Source organism: Equus asinus, chromosome 14 (genome assembly GCF_041296235.1).
Source record: "Equus asinus isolate D_3611 breed Donkey chromosome 14, EquAss-T2T_v2, whole genome shotgun sequence".
NCBI lineage: Eukaryota > Metazoa > Chordata > Mammalia > Perissodactyla > Equidae > Equus > Equus asinus.
Genome location: NC_091803.1, coordinates 24932342 through 24956655, shown reverse-complemented (window position 1 = coordinate 24956655; position 24314 = coordinate 24932342). Strand labels below are relative to the sequence as shown.

Genomic DNA, 24314 nt, shown 5'->3' with positions numbered 1-24314 from the left:
CCTGTGTGGCAGGATACTTCTGAATCTGTTCCAGAAGATACTGTAACCCTGGACCCTGGTCAGGGTTCTCTCAATTCACTTATATCAAGGAGGTGCCTGAAAGTCCCAGAGTGGACTAAGGCCTTGATCCAGATGGCCCTGAATTCCTCCTAACATGCAGGCCAGGACCCACTTGTTGGTTTCAAGAGCTAAGAGTAATCAGCTGTAATTGAGCACCTACAACAACCGGTCACAGGTACTTGATGTGCAGAGAGCCCTATGAGAAAGAAGTTTATCCGTAAGAAAGCAAGTTGAGTGTGTCAGTGCAGTGTCCACATTAAAAGGGTAACCGAGGCAACCAGAGGCCAGAAGTTATAACTCAGAGGCAGAATAGAGCAGTTGCCAAGAGCACAGACTCCGGAGCTAGGCTTCTTGAGTCCAAATCCCGGTTAGGAAACTAAATGTTAGAGCATCAATTCCCCTCCCCCTCTGTAAAATAGGGCTAAAAGAATTCTTATTGCCAAATAAATTAATATGTGAGAAAGTGCTGGGTACACAGTGCTAGGTGTTTTTTCTTGTTAGCACGCGTAGACCACAGGTCAGCACTTTCCCACTGAACCGAGCGATAACGGGACGCGGTTTCCTCTCCGTGCTTCTGGCGTTCGCAAAGCACGCCGCGTGCTCGGGCCACCCCGCGCCGCGGCGGAACCTGCTGAGCTGCGAGCCGGGCGGTGATATCACCACGCGCGTGCGCGAGGAGCGAGGCGGCCTGGGCGGCGGAAAAGAGGAGTAACAGGCTGTCGACAAGCACCTTGCGTGGCCGCGCGCCGCCCAGCGGCCAACCGTCCCCTACGACCCGCGCACCGCATCCCTACTCCTCGCCTTGACGCCGTCAGGAGGTGAGCCAATGAACGAAGAGCAGGAAGAGGCGGGGCCACCTGGAGGACCGCCCCAAGCACCTACTTCTAACCAGTCGAGTTACAAGACTCGATGGAGGGCGGAGCTAATCTGACACATATCCAATCCAAGCTTTGAGGGCGGTTACATATTGCCCACTCCCCCGAGTTTGACTCCGCCCTTCGTCTTGACGTACACTTCTCAACCTATCAACGACTAAGCCTGTGGATGGGTGAGGGGACGGGGGCGGAGAGTGGGAGGAGGCAGAGAGAGGAAGGAGGCGTAGGCTGAGGAGGAAGAGGGAGGAGGGGCAGGGAAGTCCTAGCGGAGAGGAGGCCCTAGACTCGAGGAGACTACAGGAGGGTGCGCTGGTGCTACCCCGCTGCCCAACGGCCGTTCCGGATCCTTTAAGGTGCAAGTCAGACAGAGACGGAGGAAAGGAGGTAGCGACTTTTATGTCGGCAGACAGAGAAGCTACCCGTCACCGTTGCCTCACATCCGGGGCTTCGGAGGGCTGGCCCCGCGGCCCCGCCCGCCCCCTCGCGCCTTTCATGGCGACCGGAGGCGGAGGCTGGAAGAGCTGGGTCTGGAGGAGTCCCCTTTAAATCTCCTTAAAGGGGTGGTCATTGAACTCGGCCGACTACAACGCCAGCCTTAAAGGGGAAGCCGCCGAACTAGACGCTGACAAATTGGAAACTGTGCTGTTGGGAGAATTGGAGCGAGTGGAGATTCTCGCGTCTTCTCTCCTACGCAAGAAGTCCTTTAAATTCAGCTTAAAGGGGAAGTGGCCGCTTGTGGAGAACTAGAAACTAACGCCCGATTTCTTAAAGGGGCGGCCTGCTGTTTGGAGGACCCTGGACTCCTTAAAGGGGTGGCCTCTTTTAGCCGGAGGATTTGAGACATTTTTAAAGGGGAGGTCTGCGTTTCGGGGCGAGCTTTCGGCCGCTTTTAAAGGGGTGGCCCTTCCTCTTCCTCGGGGAGACTTGTCTCGACCCCTGGCAGGGGGCGGCCACCGCAGTAGGCCAGCCGGATACCATCGGGTCGTCTTAAAGGGGCTAGGGGCTGGACAACTTGAGGCCTCGCCTTAAAGGGACGGCCGCCCCGTTTTCGCCGTCTCGGCCCCGCCGGCCCCACAGGGGGGCCCTGGGGCTTGTCGCCCCGGGGGCGGCGCCGGCTCCCTGGTCCTTGGCCTTGGGGCAAGCTCGGGGCCATCAGATCCTGCTTTAAAAGGGAAGTCGTGGCCCTCTCGTCCCTGTGCAGCCGCCAGCGCCGCGCCTGTGACCCCGGGCCTGTGGACAGGCCGCTTCGGGCCCCGCCGCCTCCGGATGCGGCGCTGAGGGCGGTCGCCATGGAGACGACAGCGGCCGCGGCTCCGGGCCCGGGCTGGGCCGCTGAGGGGGAGCGGCGGCGGCGGCGCTGCTCGCGGCGAGACCGAGACCGGGAGCAGCGGCGCCGCCGAGGCCCCGGCGGCGACGCGCCCCGGGCCTTGTTGGCCGCCCCGCGCGGCTCTTCGTCCTCGTCCTCGCCGCCGCCGCCCGCCAGGCCCTGGTCGTCAGCTTCGTCTGGAGAGCGGCCCGGAGGCCCGAGACGGCGGCGGCCGCGTCCCAGGCCTCGGCCCCCGCGACCCCGAGCTCGGAAGCGGCCTGCCGGCTCGGGCAGCCGCGGGGAGGAAGAGGAGGAAGAAGAGGAGGGGGGCGCAGACGACGGAGAGGCCGAGGAGGAGCCTGAGGAGGAGGAAGAAGAGGAGGAGGACTTGATCGATGGCTTCGCCATCGCCAGCTTCGCCAGCCTCGAAGCCTTGCAGGTGGTGCCTAGTGGGGCTGGAGACCTTTGGGGGCTTCAGAGGGGCAGTGAGAAGGTTACGGGGTGCCTGGAGTGGGTGGAGTTGTGGGGGGAATGCTGGCACCCCAAACCAGAGCAACCGGCTCCTCTGGCCAGGCCTCTGCCCCACCCTGGGGTGGGAGGAGGTAGAGCTAGTCTCCGGGGACCAACCAGGTTACCGAGCCTGAGAGCCACTTTTGTAGCCTGGTCACCCCTAGAGAGGTCGGGAGCTTTTCTCTCTCCGTCCACTTTAGTCCCACCTCCTCCTCCACAGAAGGATGCGTCTCTTCAGCCCCCAGAGCGACTGGAACATCGGCTGAAGCATTCTGGGAAGCGGAAAAGGGGGGGCTCCAGTGGGGCCACTGGGGAGCCAGGGGATAGCTCTGATCGGGAGCCTGGCCGGCCCTCTGGGGATCGAGCCCGAAAATGGCCCAACAAACGGAGAAGGAAAGAGGTGAGCTTGTTCCAGGTTTCTGTCCTTTAAAACTCTGAGCAAAATGGCCTTTACATAGACCCATTTTCTATCAACAATGCCCCTGTCCCTCACAAACAATGATCCCAGTCTCTAAGGGCAAAGAGGAAGGCAAAGCAAATTTGAGCTCCCACTCCCAATTTCAGGTCTCACAAAGACATGTCCACAGTTAGACTTGCCTGCTTTTGGCTGACACTTAGTATACTTCAGACATGTTGATAATTTAGAGATATATCAAAGAGACATAGCTGAATCATAAACGAATTAGACGTGGTCTCTGCCATCCCCCTCGAGGCAGTGGCAGTCCAACAGGAAAGAAACAGTCTGTGAGCAAATACCTAGACCAGAACCTAAGAAGCTACAGAAGGCAGAGGTCTGGGAGAGATACTGTAGAAACCCACATGAGGAAGCCACTCATTCTGCCTGGGGGATGGGAGGAGGGTTGTGGTTAGGGAAAGCCCCCTAGGATGTCTTAGTCAGGCCTTGAAGGATAGTCATAAGTTTGTTAAGAAACTGGGCAAAGTTGTTTTGGGCGAAAGCACAGAGATGTGAGAATCTGGTATATTTGAAAAATGACCAGAGCAGTGGGAACGAGTGGGCAGTAGCAGGAGAAGTAGCTAGAAAGAGATTGAGAGTAGGCCATGAGGAGCCCTGAGTGCCTTGCTGGGGAGTTTAGACTTTATCCAAAGGCTTCACCAGGCAGCCTCCCTTACCTCTGGACTCTGGTCTTTCTCAGGCCTCCTCCCGTCATTCTCTGGAAGCTGGATACATAGTAAGTGCTCTCCACCTGTACTGGCTCCTCCCCTCTCACTCCCTTTCTGAAAGTCCCCTCTTGACCTTGGGCCCCACTCTTCTTCCCTTTTGTGACACCTCTGTCTTTCCTTCTCCCCAGTGTGATGCAGAAAGTGATCTGGACGAGAGGGTGAGTGGGGCTAGACCTGGGTGGGCAACATTGCCAGCTTGTAAAGTGAACTGCAGCTTAAAGGTGCCCTGTGAGCAGCAGACAGAGCCTCCCCTTGAGTCGGGGACATGGGTTAGGTTGAGCCAGGATTAGATTTTTGGGAGGAAGATGGGGATTGAGAGGTAAATGATTTCTGTTCTTTGGTGGCTAGAGCCAGTTGACCAAAGAATGGAAGGCCCTGCCTTGGTGTGCCATCCTTTCCAAAGCCGTTGAAGATACCACTGGTTCTCCACAGAAATCCAGGGTGGCTGTGGAACTGAGCTGGTCCTTCCTGCTAGCTATTAGTCTGCTCTAAAGATTAGAGTCTGAACAGAGACCATGGGTCATGGCAGCGAGGACAGTAAACCATTGTAGTCAGCGTAAGAACATATCCTATAAAGGTGTGTTTCGGTTTATTGTTAGGCTGATTTGCTTGTTTTGAAATAACGTGACCTGGCAGTTGATGCTCTACCTTTGTAACCAACTAAATTTGCACTCCCTGATTTGTGTCTTGTTTTAGTTTAAAAAGTTGGCTGTACAGGGCCTGTGGTGAACCAGAGAGTTCTTGTCCATCTAAAGGAGGCGGCCACTATCCAGTTCTAGCTAGTTTTTGCCACGTAAGAATAGGGGCCCCTTCTCAAGAGAACCTGCAAGTCTCAGTTTGTGTGAGGAATCTCTGGATTTCTAAATATCAGCGATTAGTTTAAAATTTTTTGCTAACACTTGTGGACCAAACAAATCTGTAAGCCAGGTAGGCGTATGGGCTAGCAGTTAGTGACCGCTGATGTTTTTGCTTTGGTTTGCCTGCTTATTTGCTACTTCAGTGCTGCCTCAATTCAGCCCTCCTGGCCTATCAGATTCTCAGGCTCTGCTGCTCTACCCTTTTCCCCAAGCATAGGCCCCCTGGAGCCCACAGTCTTTGATGGATTTCAGCTAAGCTGATGGAATAGATTTAGCACCTCTGCCAGTTCCTAGCAGGCTCCAGAGGCTGTTGGCCTTCCTGGGTGACAGCCTGGCCTGACCAGAACCTGATCCTGTCCCTACCCTTCTTCCCCAGGTCTCCGATGATGACCTCGACCCGTCCTTTACTGTCTCAACCAGCAAAGGTTGGTCCCAAGAGCTGGGGCTGGAGACAAGGGAGGGAAATTGGGTGAGCATAGGCCTCAACTGAATATGTATGCCCTTCTGCCCTCACAGCCTCGGGCCCCCACGGCGCCTTCAATGGGAACTGTGAAGCAAAACTCTCCGTAGTCCCTAAAGTGTCGGGTCTGGAGCGGAGCCAGGAACAGCCCCCAGGGCCCGACCCGCTGCTAGTGCCTTTCCCCCCGAAGGAACCACCACCTCCACCGGCCCCTCGGCCTTCTGTCTCACCCCCTGCACCCCTGCCGGCCGCCCCCAGTCTGCCACCCCCACCCCAGCCCCAGCTGCAGCTTCGGGTCTCGCCCTTTGGCCTCCGCACTTCTCCCTATGGCAGCAGCCTGGACCTCAGCACTGGCAGGTGAGTGGTCCAGGGGTCTGGTCTGGCCTGGAAGGGCCTGGTTGTTTTGGCGCCAACCCCTGCATTCTGCGGCTGGGACATGGGATGGTACCTGTGGGATGTGACTTGAAAAAGCATTCTGAGGCTGAAAAGTTTGAGAGACACTGGGTGAAACAAATTTAAAGAGATTGTTACAGGACTTATCAGAACCCTTTATACATTCACATCCAGGGGAATCCAGTTTGTGCCTTTTTCCAATTTTATTTGCTGGTGAGATCTTTTCGTAAAGCACATCTGCTAGGATTAGTGTTCTTCAGAACATACTTTGGGAAATGCTGACATGATGATTAAGAGTGCTGACTTTGGTGTCAGTCAGACCTGGATTCAAATTCTTGTTCTGCCACTTAGTGGCTGTGTGATTTTTGACAAGCCACTTAACCTCTCTGAGCCTCAATTTCCTCTTTCTGTAAAATGAAATAATAATAGTACCTTCATCCTAAAGCTGTTGTGAGGAATAATTGTGAGTTAATGCAGTGTTTCCCAAAGTGTGTATGCTCATTGTTAGTGGCGTGTGAGATAATTTCAGGTGTTATATGAGAAAATTTTTGTCAGCTTTTACATGCTTTAGAAAAACATGACTAGTACCTCAACACCTTGATTTCACATGTTATTGCTTGGGTGAGGCTAAATAAAAAAGAAAGGAACTGAGTTAAGTTAAAGAAGTAAATGGTACAGGTGGTTCCATGGATGCAGCAGCAATTGGGAAGGTGGTGTGAAATGTTGGAGACTTGGATTAGCATATAAAGCAGGTGACAGCACTTGGCCTACAGTAAGTGCTTGCTAAAGGGTAAGAGTTATTGATACTATTGTGATCGATGTTATCTTTCATTATTGTTCTCGTCATTATCATTCTTTTTCTTATTATTGAGAAAACTAAGGCTCAGAGAGGGGCAGTGACTTGCTCAAGGTCACCCAGGGTGTTAATGGCAAGATGGGCCTAGAATTCTGGTCTCCTGACTTTTAGGCCAGGCCAGTGTGGTGCTGCTTCCACAGTCTTAGGATGGGAACCCAGGTGGCCTATTGTAGTTCAGCGTCAAAGTGAATGATATGTTTTGTGCTGTGGTTGAAAAGAAAAAAGAAAGTCATGTGGCCAGAGGTGTTAGAGGCAGCTTTGTGGAAGAAGAGACCTAGAGAGGGAAAAAGGGGGTTGTTGGGCGTGGGGGGACCTCAGTCTGAGGATGGGTTCCCTGGGTGGGGGTGGGGGTCCTGGCGGCCGGGTTCTACCACCTTCCATGTTGGAGAACCAGGGTCAAGGTATCGCCCAGGCTTCTGACCCCCTCCTGTCAGAGCTGGCACCTCCCAACCCCTCACTCATCTCCCCACTTCTCTCCCCAGCTCTTCACGGCCGCCCCCCAAGGCCCCGGCCCCTCCCGTGGCTCAGCCTCCCCCCTCATCATCCTCTTCGTCCTCTTCCTCTTCATCTGCCTCCTCCTCGTCCGCGCAGCTCACCCACCGGCCCCCAACGCCCTCACTGCCCCTGCCTTTGTCCACCCACAGCTTCCCCCACCCTGGGCTGCGGCCCCCCCCACCACCCCACCATCCCTCCTTGTTCTCCCCTGGCCCCACTCTGCCCCCACCCCCACCCCTGCTGCAGGTGCCAGGGCACCCTGGGGCCTCAGCTGCTAACGCCCTCTCTGGTGAGTTTGGGGTCCTGGCCGGGGGGTGGGGGGCCATGGCCCTGGGCTTGGGCCCCCTTGGCTTTGGGGCATCTGGACCTTAGCAGACAGCAGGGCTTGAGGAGGGAGTGGCTCAAGGCCAGAAGGGAAGGCCAGTCACCCGGGCCCAAGGAGTCTGGCATGGTGGCAACAGATATTAAAGCCTTCTCCCCCTCCCCTCCCACAGAGCAGGACCTGATCGGCCAGGACCTGAACTCTCGCTACCTGAATGCCCAGGGTGGCCCCGAGGTGGTGGGGGCAGGGGGCTCAGCCCGGCCCCTGGCCTTCCAGTTCCACCAGCACAACCACCAGCATCAGCACACCCACCAGCACACCCACCAGCACTTCACCCCTTATCCCCCGGGCCTGCTGCCACCCCACGGCCCCCACATGGTGAGCTCCTCATTGGGCTGGTGATGAGGGCTCAGAGACCTGGGGGGAGGGTATGGGTTCCAGGGGAAAGCCCTCTGTCCCTGGCTGGCAGTTTACTCTTCCCTTCTCTTCTCTAGTTTGAGAAATACCCAGGAAAGATGGAAGGCCTTTTCCGGCATAATGTGAGTGTGTGTGTGTGTGTATGTATATATGTATGTATGTATGTATGTACGTGTGTGTGTGTGTGTGTTTGGTCTGTGGGCATGGATACATTGATGCTTGTGGCCTTTACTGTTGGGGTCCAGTCTTCAGCTTCAAAAGCAAGAGCCTTGAGCCTGAGAGAACTCTCTGGGGGAGGGGGGTTAGGGTGGAGGCCAGAGGACTGATGGGCAGACCAGATGGGCTGCACCTCCACCCCTAGCTTGGACTAGCCCCCTTCTCTCCACAGCCGTACACGGCCTTCCCTCCCGCAGTGCCCGGCCTACCTCCGGGCCTCCCGCCGGCTGTCTCCTTTGGCTCCCTGCAGGGGGCCTTCCAGCCCAAGGTGAGCTCCCAATCCAGACACTACCAGTACTGCCTCCCACTCCTTACAAACCCAGATGTCCTCGGATTCGCATACCTTCTTCCTTTCCCCAAAACAATACGCATCTTCCTGCCCTCCCCTGTGGACCCAGGTTTCTCCAAAGCCATACTCCCTCCCTGTCCCAGCCCCAGCTTGGTTTTAGACCCCTTTTATGCCTGGTGCCAGCTCTCCTGACTGATCCCTCCACTCCCCTTTACCAGAGCACGAACCCCGAGCTGCCACCACGACTGGGGCCAGTGCCGAGCGGGCTTCCCCAAAAGGGGACACAGGTGAGGGGGGGCCAGGGCAGGTCCTAGGGGAACTGGAAGATCTGTTGAGGGAGAGCAGGGTTGATGTGAGAGAGAACCACTGATCACTCCCTTTTATATATGATCATGGTGTCCCTGAGAATCTGATGAGAGGGAATTTCTGTAAATGACAGGATTTCCCAGGCATGAGAAATAGGAATTTCATGAAGTTGCCCCAGAAACAAGATTACTAGGACAGTGGTTTTTGTAGGGGTTTTCAAATATTTTAAGTTGACAGAACGTTTTTTTTTGCCAAATGACATCATAGCAGGAAGTTCTATCCCTGAAACAATGAAAAGATAAGCTGCCCCTTTGTGAAGTGGCATGGGGGAGCAGCGTTAGAGCCCAGGGCACTGGGAACGTCGTGGAAAGTACAGGATGTGTTTCCTAAAGGATAGACTAGACCAGAGGTTTCCCAACCTCTTTTAGCAGTAGTAGAAGCTTTTTTCTAAGGAAATCTTTAGCAGACCCTTGTTATATAAAGCTGTCAGTAGAATAATTTTTCTGGTTGAGAAACGCGTCCTCCTGCCCACTAATCCACTCCCAGCCTTCCAAGCAAGGCACCTCCTTGGGGCACCAGTTCAGAAACTTGGTGCTGGAGGGGAGTTGCCCACAGTGGGAGAGATGGGGAAAAGAGTCTTGACACAAGCAGGAAAGCTTTGAGGAAGCGACACAAGGTCTCAGGGAGGTGTTTGAGGGGGGATTGGGGACTGTGGAGATGACGTCCCAGGTCAGTAAACAGGTCTGAATTGCCGCCAATCTCTGCTTTGCCATCCCCAGATCCCCGACCATTTCCGGCCACCTTTGAGGGTGAGTTTGGTGAGGACCTCAGGCTGCATGAGGCTGGGGGCTGGTGCCAGGGTGTTTGGCTGAGGGGGGGACTTGCTTGGGAATGAGTGAGAAGCCCAAGACATGGAGGCAGCCAGATGTGGAAGAGCAGAAAGTGAAAGGCTTGCAAGGACAGGTCTGGGTTCAGATGTAACTGGCCATGGGACCTTGGGCAAGACAGTTTTATCTCTCTGAGCCTCAGTTTCCTAGCCTGTGAAGTGAACCTGGTCATCCCTCAGTTGTAGGGATGATGAATGGGGATGTTGTGTGGCAAGGCTGGGCCCAGGGCCAGGCCTGGAGTGGGTGATGAGTGAACGTTCTTTCCTTCCCTTTCCCTTTGGTCATCCTTCTGGGGCGGCAGAAACCAGGGAAGTGGTGTGCCATGCACGTGCGCGTGGCTTACATGATCCTGAGACACCAGGAAAAGATGAAGGTACTGGGGCTGGAGGGCTGGGGAGAGCGGGCCTGCCTAAGCTCTGGGCTTCTGCAGAGCTTGGCAGAATCTTGGCCAGAATCATCCACTCCTGTCCCTTGTCACTGCCTGAGCAATTCCACAATTAGCACTAGGTTCTCTGACTAACTAGGGGGATGGTCAGAGAATCCTCTGAGAGAGGCAGAGGCTAGGCACCCAAGCCCCGTATTGGCACCAGGCAGCCCTTGGAAGGGGCCTAGGGGTGGAAGAGCAAGAGCGGGACCACACCTGGCTCCTCACTCACTGCCCTTCTCCCTGTCCCACGCAGGGTGACTCCCACAAGCTTGACTTTCGGAGCGACCTCCTGCCCTGCCTTCCTGGGCCCTATGGGGCCCTGCCCCCTGGGCAGGAGCTCTCCCACCCGGCCGCCTCCCTCTTCACTGCGACTGGTGAGTCTGGCCAGCCTTCTCGGGGCCTGAGGTTCCCTGTCTAGAGCCCGAGGCCCACCTTGCGCCCACTCAGCCTCATCAGAATCTCCCACCTCTCTGCCCCAGGTGCCGTCCATGCTGCAGCCAACCCTTTCACGGCAGCTCCCGGGGCCCACGGACCCTTTCTGAGCCCCAGCACCCACATTGGTAAGAGCCAAGGGCATGTTGGGCAACCTAGGCCTTGTCCCTGACTTCCAGGAGTTCTCAAGCTGGGAATGAAAATTAGACCTGAGAGGCAGCTGGAATGGGGGGGTAGACCTGGTTCCACTTGCTTTGTGACCTTGGACAAGTTACTCTACCCCATCTGAGCCTTGATCTCATCATCTATAAAATGGGATAGGGAATGGCAGAGTGATTGTCAATCTCTGTCAGCTCAGACACTGTCTCTGAAGTAGCCAGTGGTTGGGGGTAGTGTGCCACCTGGGAGAGGAGGGTGGAAGAAGGCTGCGCAGGCCCAGGGGAGAGTATGATCACTGGCTCCTAGTGATCTCAGCAGGCTTCTTGGGGAGATTTATCCTGGGTTTGGGTGGACAAGGAGGAATTGAACCTAATAGCCTAGGGAAAGGCGTTCCTGAAAGAGCAAATTGTGAGGTTCCCATGGTGGAATAGGTTAGTTGTTCTGACCGGCTACATGACAGATGCATGAAGTTAGGGTCAGGCTGGGAAGGGCCCTGCATGTCAGATGGGAGGAAGCCAGCAGAGGCCTTCAGGCAAGTGGCTTGCTGTCGAGCTGGTCCAGGTGGCTGATGAGGGCGAGTGGGATACAAGCTTGACCTCTGCAGTCAGAGACGCCCTGGGTTGGAGTGTCGTCGGCAAGTCACTTCACTTCTCTGAGCCTGTTTCATCATCATTAAGTGGGAATGATCTTGTCTGCCTCATGGGGCTTGTTGTGAGGTTAAACAACACAATGCATGTCAAAGCTCAGTGCCTTGCCTGGCCCAAGAAAGCGCTCAGCACCTGGTTGTTAAAGCCAAGTGGCCGAGGGCTCTGGGGCCTGCTTGCTGATCTGCTTCTTCCCTGCCGGTTCTTAGTGCCTGCTCAGAGCTAGCTGCCCAATGCTCTGACCATCCCCCTTTTGTCCCACAGATCCCTTTGGGCGTCCCACAAGCTTCGCCTCCTTGGCTGCCCTCTCCAACGGGGCCTTTGGAGGCCTGGGCAGCCCCACATTCAGTGAGTGCTGGGCGGGGTGGGGTGGTGATGGGCTGTGGCAGTGGGCTAATGTGCTCAGGCAGGGGCTGGGAGCATGCCTGAGTGGGGCCTCCCACTCCTGGCTCCTGTCACTGTCTACTTCGCCCTCTGTCTAGACTCCGGCGCCGTCTTTGCCCAGAAAGAAAGCCCAGGGGCCCCACCAGCCTTCGCCTCCCCCCCAGACCCATGGGGCCGCCTGCACCGCAGTCCTCTGGCCTTTCCTACCTGGGTCCGGCCCCCTGAGGCCTCCCGGACACCAGGCTCAGACAAGGAGCGGCCTGTGGAGCGGAGGGAGCCCTCTATCACCAAGGAGGAGAAAGACAGGTATGTTTCCCCCAACTCCTGGACCCCCTGCATCTTTGCCTAGCTTCTCAGCCTCTCTGACTCTGGAGTACCCACATTCTCTCCTCCCACACCTGCCCCCAGGGACCTCCCCTTCTCACGGCCCCAGCTCCGAGTTTCTCCTGCTACTCCCAAGGCCCGGGCTGGTGAGGAAGGGGCCAGGCCTGCCAAGGAATCGGTGCGGGTAAAGGAAGAGCGGAAGGAGGAGGCCGCCGCCGCTGCCGCCGCTGCTGCCGCTGCCGCCGCCGCTGCTGCTGCCGCTGCCGCCGCTGCCTCCACCGGGCCTCAGGGCCTTCACCTGCTGTTTGAGAGGCCCCGGCCACCACCGTTTCTGGGCCCTAGTCCTCCAGAGCGCTGTGCTGGCTTCCTGGAGCCCACCTGGTTGGCAGGACCCCCTCGCCTTGCTAGGCCACCCCGCTTCTATGAGGCCGGTGAGGAGCTGACTGGACCAGGGGCTGTGGCTGCTGCCCGCCTCTACGGTCTAGAGCCTGCCCATCCCCTGCTCTACAGCCGCTTGGCTCCTCCTCCGCCACCTACTGCGGCCCCGGGAACCCCTCACCTTCTCAGCAAGACCCCACCAGGAGCCCTTTTGGGGGCACCACCTCCGCTTGTGCCCGCCCCCAGGCCTAGTTCCCCACCTAGGGCCCCTGGCCCAGCCAGGGCTGACAGGTGAGGGAAGGGGGGAGGGGCAGGGGCAAAGCTCCATCCCCTTTTCCTTTTGATGAGGTCCTAGAGCTGAGGTTTCATGCCAGGGCTGGAGGGCAAAGGTCATGACCTCACCAGTCACCTCTGAGGTCCTAGAACCTGGGAGCAGAAGCCCCAACCCCCCAGATCAAGCATCAGATGGACCTTAGGGTCACTGGGAGGGCAGAGGTCACAAGCCTCTAGAGAGAGGGGTGTACATGGCTGTGTGTGTGTGTGTGTGTGTGTGTATGTACGTGTATACGTACATGAGAGTGGGGGTCATTTCAGAGGTCACAGCTCATGATCTTCTGAGTTGCACCATTGCCCTCTCTGAGAGTCCCGAGGCCCTTGGCCTGCCTCTCCAAGGGCTCACTAAGCCAGAGGCCAAAGTGCCCCCCTCCTCTTCACCTACCACCCAAGTCCTCATGCCCTCTCAGGGCTGGGGGAGGAGGGGCTAAAGGAAGGGGGGTTCCATGTACATATTTATCTCCCTTTCCACATAGCCCCCCAGACCTTTTGTACATTTTTACAGGGGTGCCCCTCCCAATAATCCCCCTTTCTGGTTAATTAAATCCTCAGACTGGTGCTGTGTTCCTAGCCTCTGGCCTCTCTGTGGGGAGGGGGGACTACCGGGGGAAGGTAGGAACCCAGGGCTTATCCCTGGGAAGGTGGGGTCCAGCAGGAGGCAGACCAGCAGAGGAAGGGACCTGGGTACCTAGGCTGGAAAGAAGGGCAAATGCGCTCTGCTTGGCTGATAGCCCAGGTTCCTCCTGCTTGTTCCTCTTACCTCTGTGTGCCCCCATGCCCAAAAGGCTCAACCTCTTAAGCTTCAGACTCCAACTCTTAGTGGCTCAGTCCCCCCAACGTCGTTTCCAAGTGCCCCCAGGACTCCTGGGCCCTGCTCTCCAGAACCCTGTTCCCCAGAACCCTGCCCCAGGCTAAGGGGGGTCCAGAGAAGGTCACCATGTACCACACACCAAAGAAGGGGGTCGGCCCGGGGGTGGGCCACACAGGCAGCTTCTTCAGCAGCCTCTTGGCAGCAGCCCCAGCCTTCCCAAAGCAGCAGGTGCCCCCAGGCTGGGGCCCAACCTAGAAGGCAGGGGTCTGTTTAACAAAAACGTAACGTTGACTTTTTTCCCCAGTGGGACTTATTCTGTAACATGACTTGCGGATATTTATATAAAAATGAGTGTTACAATGAGGCCCCTTGGCTCCTCTTTCAGTGTGTGTGGGTCTCCTGGGGGGAACTGGACTGGGTTTTGGGGTCAGGGAGGGATGGGGACAGTACTGTCCATATGCTGACAAAGATTTTCCCTTCCCTCCCATCTGGGAGAGTTGTTCTACTTCTGGGTGGATGCATTGGAGTGTTGGGCACTGAAGTTTTTCATATTTTTCTACAATCCAGGAGTAGATAGTATATAAAATTCAAAAATACAAGAAGACAGCAAAACTGAATTTTCCTTTCACCTGCCAACTCACCCAGTCCCCGCCCCCCGCTTCCTGAGGTAACCACTATCCATCATTTGGTATATGTTCCTCACGCCCCTTTCTAAGTGTCTGCATATATGTGAACACACATAATTATGTTAGAAAAGATCTATAATTTTTTAAAAAATTGTATTGGTTTTTCTTTTATACATGGTCATTATAAACCAATTCAAACATAGAGAAATACATAGTACAAAGGGAAAGTGCCTCATAATCTCCCCTCTCAGAGATAACCACTGTTAATTGTCGGGTATATTTCTCCTGTTATTTTTCTGATTATATGCTTAAAATATTGTGAAAAAATGGGATCCTGTGAAATGTACTATTTTGCAACTACGTTTTTACACTTAACATTATTCTTTGATGTAGTCATTAAAAAATAAATGACTCCTAAACTGCACTAGGAAGGCTGGCTCCCACCCAAGCCACCCAAAATTAACTTGTTCCAAGTGTACCCAACCCCTTAGGAAAGACACATCCAACATTCTCTGCTGCCACCACACATACCCAAGACTTCTAGGGAGGACTCAAGCCTAGATTGTTCCAACAGAAGTCAGAAATAGGTTGACCAGAAGGAGAAACTTGGCTTGCAGGCAAGATTTCACATGGCAGTCTTTGTTTTCAGCTTCTCTTGAAAAATCCAAAAATATGTTGACACTGTACCTGCTTTCCCTATGATTGTCCCTTGAGATGGGGCATGATCTCTCCAGACTGTCACTGTCCCCTCCACTCTATTGTTGGCCGTTGTCACACTGCCACAACTTGAGCGTGGAACTCTCAGTGAAGTATTTTCAGATATGTATATCCAACCTCTCCTAGGTCTCTGCCATGAGCACCTCAGATATCTCAAACAGTCATCTCCTAGATCTGATGCTGTGCACCACCGCTACCACCCCCTGGCCACATTTCCATCTCTGTGAGTGTTACCAGCACCCGAGTCTGAAACCTCCCTTTCACCTCACTTGATTCACTGTTGGAAGTGCCTTTCATTCTTTCAGCCACTGTTCACTTAATCAATCATGCCAGGTGCTGAACTAATGATTGGGGATACAGAGGTAAAGAAAATCCCAGCTTTTCTGGATTTTACATGCTATTGTGAGAGGAGCAACAAATACACACTTCAAGAACAAAAGGCTGAAAGGAAAGAATCCCAAAGGCTGCCTTCTTTGGGCTGTCCTCGTGACCACTATGCTTCATTGATCCATTTCTGCATGTTCTGATGCTAACTCAGGCAGCTCCTCAAGCAGAGGTAAAAGGGTAGTCCAAAAACGACTGTCAAGATTGGGAAAACACCGAACCAAACCAAACCAAGATCATTCACCATGGTGAGGCTGCTATTTGGAAATGCATTTCTTTGCTTTGAATGAGTTTGGCAGAGTAGCAATGTAATCTTAAGCAACGTGCTTATTTCTGTGCCATGGTTTCTTTACTTGTAAAAGGGAAGATCTTTAAAGCAACTTTGTTAATTCACATTCCATACAACTCATTCAGTCTGTTATGACTAGCTTCTTTCACTTAGCATTATGGTTTCAAGGTTCATCCATGTTGTATCAGTACTTAATTCTTTTTTATTGCCAGATAATATTCCACTGTATGGATATACTACACTGTGCTTATCCATTCTTCAGTTGATGGATATTGGGTTGTTTCTTTTGACTGCTATGAATAACGCAGCTGTGAATATCTGTGTATGAGTTTTTGTATGAACACATGTTTTCAATTCTCTTAGGTATATGCCTTGGATTGGAATTGCTGGGTCATATAGTAACTCTATGTTTAACATTTTGAGGAACTGCCAAACTAGTTTCCAAAGTGGCTGCACTATTTTACATTCCCACCAGCAATGTATGAAGATGGAGTTTTAATGGTTTCTCCTAGCATTACTGTATGAATTCGCTAAGTCAACAAGCATAAAGTTCTTAGAACAGTGCCTGACACAGAGTAAGTGCTCAAAGAATGATTGCTGTCATTACTGGTGATGTTCTGATGAGGACTCGAAGAAGCAGATTTTTAGAGCTCAATTAAGGAGAATGCTTACTTACATGCAGTTTGTTGGCGAGGCATATCTTTTAAAACAGGCTTTGGGGTGGGCAACATCTATCTAAGGGCACAGAAGAAGGAAGGAGGAGCCTGAGCCAGTGAAGAACACAGGTTTAGAGCATTTGACGTTAGACAAACCAGAGTCTGAGTTTGGCTTCCACTCACCAACTCTGTGACTTTACTCAAGTTGCAGCCTGTTTCTAGGGTGGACAAACAAGGAAAATGACAATCTCAGTCCACAGGTTTGTTGTGATGGTTATATGGGGTAATGTATGTAAAGGGTGCCTAGCACAGAATTTAGTTCACAATAAACATTCAGTAAATGAGAGTGTTGTTATTGATGGCAGTTGGAAAGATGAGAAATAATTTCCCTGTCTTAAGATGGGTAAATTGAAATTCAGAGTATTTATATGACTTATGGAGTCAGGAGAAGAAAGGAGACATACTTATTGGGGGAGGAGGCTAAAAAAAATTAACTTTGGGCTGGTATTGTGGCGTAGTGATTAAGTTTGGCACACTCCGCTTTGTGGGCCCAGGTTCACAGGTTCGGATCCCAGGCACGGACCTCCACCACTCATCAGCTGTGCTGTGGCAGCAACCCACATATAAAGTGGCAGAAGATCGGCACAGATGCTAGCTCAGGGCCAAGCTTTCTCAGCAAACATAAATAAATAAATGAAAATAATAAGCTTTATTGTTTAGAAGTTTGATTTACAGAATAATTGTGAAGATAGTACAGAGAATTCCTATATGCCCCACACTCAGTTTCCTCTCTTAACAGCTGTTAACTTCCCGCATTTGTTACAATTAGTTGAATCAGTATTGATATAATTATTTACTTAAGTCCATACTTTATTCAGATTTCCTTAGTTTTTACCTAATGTCCTTTATTTGTTCCAGGATCCCTCAAGGATACCCGTTATATTTAGTCATCATGTCTCCTTAGGCTCCTCTTTACTGTTGAGTTTTCCAGACTTTCCTTGTTTTCAATGATCTTGACAGTTTTGAGAAGTACTAGTCAGGTATTCTATAAAATGTCCCTTAATTGGAATTTGTATGTTGTTTTTCTTTTCTTTTCTTTTCTTTTTTTAAAGATTGGCACCTGAACTAAAATCTGTTGCCAATCTTCTTCTTCTTTTTTTTTTCTTCTTCTCCCCAAAGCCCCCCAGCACATGGTTGTATATTCTAGTTGTAGGTCCTTATGGTTCTGCTATCTGGGATGATGCCTCAGCATGGCTTGATGAGTGGTGCTAGGTCCGTGCCCAGGATCCGAACCGGCTAAGCCCTGGGCCTCCAAAGCAAAGCGCACGAACTTAAAACCACAGGGCCAGCCCCTATTTTGTTTTTCTTAGAATTAGACTAGAGTTATGGCTTTGGGAAAGAGGCAGGTAAAGTGCCATTTCCATCAAATCATATCAATAGCACATGCCTTCAAGATGATTTATCACTGTTGATGTTGGTCTTAATCATCTGGCTGAGGCAGTGTTTGTCAGATTACACTGCAAAGTTACTCTTGTCTCCCTTCTTCCCATAGTCTGCTCTGTGGAAGGAAGTTGCTATGTACTAGCCCATACCAAGGGGTTGGGAAATTATGCTCCACCTCCTTGAGAGTGGAGTATCTACATAAATTATTTGGAATTCTCCTGCACAGGAAATTTATCTTTTCTCCACTTATTTATTCGGCATTTATTTATATTGTGATGGATCCATGGATATTTATTTTATACTTTAGGTTATACTCTAGTACTGCTTTATTAACTACTCTCCACTTTTCAGTTGGCTCCTGTGTCCCTTTGACATACCCCCATCGTTGTGGGTTTTTCTGTTTGCTTTTTTTTTTTTTTTTAAGATTTTATTTTTTCCTTTTTCTCCCCAAAGCCCCCCAGTACATAGTTGTGTATTCTTCGTTGTGGGTTCTTCTAGTTGTGGCATGTGGGACGCTGCCTCAGCGTGGTCTGATGAGCAGTGCCATGTCCGCGCCCAGGATTCGAACCAACGAAACACTGGGCCGCCTGCAGCGGAGCGCGCGAACTTAACCACTCGGCCACGGGGCCAGCCCCTTTCTGTTTGCTTTTTTAGCAGAGACTTACTTTTTACTGTTTATCCTTTTGTATCTTTGGGTTTTGACTCGTGCATGTATTATCTGTTTTTAAAAGTTAAGAATAACATGGGCCGGCCCCATGGTGGAGTGGTTAAGTTCGTGTGCTCTGCTTTGGCAGCTCAGAGTTTCACCGGTTTGGATCCTGGGCGTGAACATGGCACTGCTCACCAAGCCACGCTGAGGCGGCCTCCCACATGCCACAACCAGAAGGACCCACAGCTAAAATATACAACTATGTATTGGGGGGATTTGGGGAGAAAAAGCAGAAAAAAAAAGAGATTTAAAAAATAAAAAGAGGGGCCGGTCCGGTGGCGCAGCGGTTAAGTGCACACATTCCGCTTTAGCGGCCCAGGGTTCCCCAGTTCGGATCCTGGGTGTGGACATGGCACAGCTTGGCAAGTTATGCTGTGGTAGGTGTCCCACATATAAAGTAGAGGAAGATGGGCATGGATGTTAGCTCAGGGCCAGTCTTCCTCAGCAAAAAGAGGAGGATTGGCAGCAGTTAGCTCAGGGCTAATCTTCCTCAAAAAAAAAAAAAGTTTGTAGGTTTTAAAAGAAGGTAGAGTAAAAAGTTTCTTTCCCTCCCCCTGATTATTCCTCCCCTGCTCCTTTTCCCCTTCCCAGAGACACCATGTTGATTTCTTGTTTGTTTCTCCAGAACAATTTCTCTTTTCTCTTCTTATAAACAAATATTTTCATATAGTACACACTGTTCTGTACACTGGGGGTTTTTTGGTTTGGGTTTTGCAGATTTCCCCTAAGCTGACATCTGTTGCCAATTTTTTTTCTTCTCCCCAAAGCCCCCCACTACATAGTTGTATATTCTAGTTGTAGGTCCTTCTAGTTGTACCATGTGGGATGCTGCCTCAGCATGGCCTGAAGAGCAGTGCTAGGTCTGCGCCCAGGATCTGAGCTGGTGAAACCCTGAGCTGCCCAAGTGGAGTGTGGGAACTTAACCACTCAGCCACTGGACCAGCCCAGGTCTGTTGCCAATCTTGCTCTTTTTGTCTTCCTTTTCTCCCCCACCAAAGCCCCAGTACATAGTTGTGTATATTTGTAACTTCCTCTAGTTTATCTATGTGAGCCACCCCCACAGCATGGCTACTGACAGATGAGCAGTGTGCTTCTGCACCCAGGAACTGAACCCAGGCGGTGGAAGCAGAGAGTGCTGAACTTTAACCGCTAGACTATCAGGTCTGGCTCTACACTGCTTTTTTCAGGTGACTATCACTTGTGGTTTATTCAATTTCAGCATATAGAGATCTACCTCCTTTTTAGCCTCTGTATAGTATTCCATTATAAGACTATACCATGATACATTTAACCAATCTCCATCAGTGGACATTTATGTTCTTTCCAGTCTTTTACTAGAATAAGAGTGCTGCAGTGAATACCCACGTCTTCGTATGCTTAACCAAATAAATCTGCAGGATAAATTTCTAGACATGGAATTGCTGAGCCAAAGAGTATATTCTTTCAAAATTTAGATGCTGCTAAATTGTCCTCAACAACCTTTCACCAGTTTTCATTCTTACGAAAGATGTGTGAGAGGACCTGTTTCCCTCCACCCTTGCTGACATGGAGAAGTAACAAGTTTTTGGTCTCTGCCAATCCAACAGGTGAAAGATGGTGACTCATAGAAGTTTTAATTTGCATTTTTAAAATTATGAGTCCAACTGGACATTTTTCTGGATGTTTACAAATCATTTGGTTTTTCGTTTTCTTGAATCGTCTCTTCAGGTCCTCAGCCCATTCCCCCCTCCCCTTGCCCTTAGGATTTTTTTATAACCTTTGTTTTGTGCCTCAGTGAAAGCTACTCATTCATTTATTCATCAACAAATAATTATTGATCAACTACTGTGTATCAGACTCTGTTTTAGCAGCATAGCAGTGAACAGAAAGGACAAAAGTATTTTTCTCTGGGAGATTAAGATTCTAGAGGAGGCAGACAGAGAGTAAAGAAATAAATATATGTTGATTGGTGATAACTGTTACAGAGAAAAAACAGGGTATGGGCCAGAAAGTTCTAGGGTGCTATTTTATACAAGAGAATTAAAGACAGTCTCTCTCAGGCATGCCGAGGGAGCAGAGATGGGAGTGAAGTGAGGCAGGAACCATGCAATTATCTGAGAGAGGAATGCTTTAGGCAGAGGGAGCACAGTGTGAAGTCCCTGAGGTGGAAACGTGCGGGTGAGCTGGAGCAGACTGAGTGAGGGGAGCCAGTGCGGCTGGAGCAGAGTGAGGGAGAGGGAGAGGGGTGGACATGAGGTCCAAGAAGTCAGCTGGGACCAGATCATGTAGGGCCTTGCCTTGCAGGTCTTCGTAAGGACTTTGGCTTCTACTCTGAGTGAGATGCTAGCCCTTGCAGAGTTTGTTTGTTTTGGCTGTACTTTTTTTTTTTTTGGAGAGTTTTGGAGCAGAGGAATGACATTACTGATACAATTTTTTAAAGGACCACACAACAGCATGATCTGAGATATTACAGTGCACATGTTACTGGGGCATTTTGTATCATTAGCCTGCTCTCACTGGAATATTTAGGGGCCTGGCCTGCTTTAAGCAAATCCAATGTGTGAAAATCCAAGTGGACCTAATTTTCTCTAAGGGATTGGGCAGTCATTGCCATAGGCATGTGCTCGATGTGGCAGGGGCAATGTGGTGACCCCAAGCCTCTAGGCCCAGGGCTTTTGCTTGTGGGTGATGAATAAGCCGCACTGTTTCTCCCATCGGAAGAATCATCTCCCCAAAGCTCATCAACTGCATCTCTAGAATTGCCTGCTACTGACACATTCATACAAGGCAACAAAAATGTGTGTTCAAGAATGTTCCTAGAGTTAGATAGTGGTAATAGTTTGTGCAACTTTGTGAATATACCCCAAATCCCTGACTTGTATATTTTAAAAGGGTAAATTTATGGTATATGAATTATAAGTTGATAATAATAATAATAAGAAGAAGAAGAATGTTCCCAGAAACCCTACTGTCATAGCACAAAGACTGGAAACAATCCAAATGTCTATCCACAGGGATCTGTTAAATAAACTTGTATCATCACCAATAGATAAACATGGAGCAGTTAAAAAGAATGAGGTGTGTCTGCATTTGCAGATGTGGAGGATAGGGAAAGCTCCCTGAGATGCAGTGTTAAGTTAAAAAAAATTAAACTGAAGAACTGTGTATAGTGTGCTATCATTGGTATTAGAAGAGTATATAGGGGCCGGCCTGGTGGCACAGCAGTTAAGTTCATGTGTTCCACTTCGGCGGCCTGGGTTTCACCAGTTCAGATCCCGGACGCAGACCTACGCATCGATTGTCAAGCCATGCTGTGGTAGGCATTCCACATAGAAAGTAGAGGAAGATGGGCACGGATGTTCGCTCAGGACCAGTCTTCCTCAGCAAAAAAGAGGAGAATTGGTGGCAGATGTTGGCTCAGGGCTAGTCTTCCTAAAAAAATATAAACTAAAAGAGTATATATATATACATGCACAGAGAATATTTCTAGAAAAATATTTGAGAATATCTTTTTTTTGTATCTCTTTTTTTATTGAGGTAACATTGGTTTGTAACATTCTATAAATAGAATTTCTGGGGCCGGCCAGTGGTTTAGTGGTTAAGTTTGTGCACTCCACTTTGGAGGCCCAGGGTTCACCGGTTCGGATCCCTGTGCCAGACCTACGTACTGCTTATCAAGCCATGCTGTGGCAGGCATCCCACATACAAAGTAGAGGAAGATGGGCTCAGGGTCAATCTTCCTCAGCAAAAAGAGGAGGATTGGTGGTGGATGTTAGCTCAGGGCTAATCTTCCTCAAAAAAAAAAAATAATAATAATTTCTTAACGAGAATTTATAGGGAGTGGAAATAGGGTTTCACCTTTACTGATAATGTTCTACCCTCTCTACTTTTAAAAAACAAATATTTAAATTTATAACTTTTATAAAAACATAAATTTTAATTACCACAACAAAAATTAAAAATACAAAAATATACAATTTGGGAGAGGCATGCTTTAGGCGGAAGGAGGAGCACTACACAGTCCCTGAGGTGGAAATGTGCTGGGTGAGGTGGAGAACCAGCCAGGAGGCCAGTGTGGCTGTCGCTGGCTGCTAAGTGAAGAATAGACTCTGGGGGCCGGCTTGGTGGCAACGGTCAAGTTTGCACGTTCTGCTTCTCGGCCACCCAGGGTTCGCCGGTTCGGATCCCGGGTGCAGACATGGCACAGCTTGGCACGCCATGCTGTGGTAGGCGTCCCACGTATAAAGTAGAGGAAGATGGGCATGGATGTTAGCTCAGGGCCGTTCTTCCTCAGCAAAAAGAGGAGGATTGGCCGTAGTTAGTTCAGGGCCAATCTTCCTCAAAAAAAAAAAAAAAAAGAATAGACTCTGAGGAGTATTTGTGGAGCGCTTTTTACATGCCCAGCATTTCATTGTGGGGTTGGAGGCAGTGGTAGATAAGACCGACAAATGCCTTCACCAAGCTCCCAGTTCCTCCCAACTCCTCCCAGAGTTGGTGGGAGGCCCTGCCCTGGGTCTTGGAGGGAGTTCTCTCTTACCTCCACTCTTGCCTTCCTTCACCCCTCTCCTACCTTTTCTCCAGGACCCATCAAATCCAGAATAGGCCATGAACCTTGAGCTGAGTGACCTTGAGCAAATTACCTCACCTCTCTGAAACTTAGTTCCATCCTCTGCAAAATGAGAATAATATTAAAGCCTGGACCAGCCCGGTGGCTCAGCGGTTAAGTGCACACGTTCCGCTTGGTGGCCCAGGTTTGCCAGTTCGGATCCCGGGTGCAGACATGGCACCACTTGGCACGCCATGCTGTGGCAGGCGTCCCACATATAAAGTAGAGGAAGATGGGCACGGATGTTAGCTCAGGGCCAGTCTTCCTCAGCAAAAAGAGGAGGATTGGCAGCAGTTAGCTCAGGGCTAATCTTCCTCCAAAAATAAATAAATAAATAAATAAAAATAAAGCCTATCTCAATGGAGTTATTGCAAGAATTATTGGTGTTCTAAAAATGGTTGGAATCATTACTAATATTAGTCTGGCTCCAGCACTGACTTGCTTGGGTTGGCTATTTAATAATAAGAATATAGGGGCCAGCCCCATGGCCAAGTGGTTAAGCTCGCGCTCTCCATTTTGGCGGCCCAGGGTTTCACCGGTTGGGATCCTGGGCGCGGACATGGCACGGCTCATCAGGCCACGCTGAGGTGGCGTCCCACATAGCACAACTAGAGGCACTCACAACTAGAATATCCAACTATATACAACTATGTACTGGAGGACTTTGGGGCGAAGAAGAAGGAAAAAATAAAAATATATAAAAAAAGAAGATTGGCAACAGTTGTTAGCTCAGCCGCCAATCTTTAAAAAAAAAAAAAAAGAAGAAGAAGAGTATAATGCTCACGATTATACAGTGAGGCAGGCAAGACTGGTATGACTGTCCCCATCTTATGCATCCGTACACTGAGGCACAAAGATGAAAAGGGCTTATCCAAACTTAGTGAGAAATTCAAGATGGGCAGAGTTTAGGGTCAGACAAAATATGAGGTCGAATCCCTGCGTTGTCAGCTATCTGCATTATGATTTTAGGCTAGTTACCTCTGACCCTGAGAATTAACTACACCTATCAAAAAGGGACAAGGCCTTGGACCTCACACGATGTTGAGGATTAAAAGCTGCAGCGAAAGAAAAAGACTTCACACAGTGCTTGGAGCATGGTAGATGTCCAGGAAATAGCTGTTAGGGTAATTATTCTGTAAATGTCCTGATTGATAACATTTATGGAACTAGGTGTCAGACCGTCTGTTAGGTGCCGAGATCAGAGGAAGAGGAGACCAGGTCTTGTCTCTAACTCTTTCCCTAATACCAGCTTCTGCCTTCCCCAGCCCCACTGTGAGTGAAGAAAGGCCCTCAGGGATGCAAATGAATGTTGACTTTTTTCATTAGCAAAACAGTGAGCCCGTTTATAACTCTGAAAGGAGAAAAATTGATTAACAAGTGTTTGTTGATATACTCACACCCCGCCCTACTTGTCAATAAACATTTCCCAAGGCTGACTGGGACACCCCCAGGCTGGAAGCCAGTTACAGTCTCTAAAATGCTATATGAGCTGGAGTCTCACAATGTGTCAGGCTAATGTGGGAACAACAACGAGGTCACGATGCCAACCTCTCAGGGCTGGTGGGTGGTTTTGATGAAATGT

At 50.7% G+C, this 24314-nt stretch overlaps 1 protein-coding gene across 1 annotated transcript; it reads left to right on the top strand.

Moving 5' to 3' along the window:
• The first annotated feature begins 1958 nt into the window (after positions 1 to 1958).
• FBRS (fibrosin) lies at positions 1959 to 13687 on the top strand. The gene is made up of 18 exons (XM_044746356.2): positions 1959 to 2680; positions 2972 to 3151; positions 3906 to 3941; positions 4062 to 4091; positions 5167 to 5215; positions 5307 to 5607; positions 6982 to 7283; positions 7489 to 7694; positions 7811 to 7855; positions 8122 to 8217; positions 8457 to 8525; positions 9324 to 9353; positions 9733 to 9804; positions 10112 to 10232; positions 10338 to 10418; positions 11358 to 11441; positions 11576 to 11783; positions 11886 to 13687. The coding sequence occupies exons 1-18, from the start codon at positions 2225 to 2227 to the stop codon at positions 12472 to 12474; spliced, it is 2955 nt and encodes a 984-aa protein (XP_044602291.1). The 5' UTR covers positions 1959 to 2224; the 3' UTR covers positions 12475 to 13687.
• Positions 13688 to 24314: the final 10627 nt, after the last annotated feature.

Bases quoted from the DNA above. Each gene is read 5' to 3' on its own strand.
- FBRS (XM_044746356.2), top strand. From the start codon at position 2,225: ATGGAGACGACAGCGGCCGCGGCTCCGGGCCCGGGCTGGGCCGCTGAG. The intron at 3,942-4,061 runs GTAAGTGCTCTC...CCTTCTCCCCAG, and splicing joins CTCTGGAAGCTGGATACATA to TGTGATGCAGAAAGTGATCT. The intron at 9,354-9,732 runs GTGAGTTTGGTG...CTGGGGCGGCAG, and splicing joins ATTTCCGGCCACCTTTGAGG to AAACCAGGGAAGTGGTGTGC.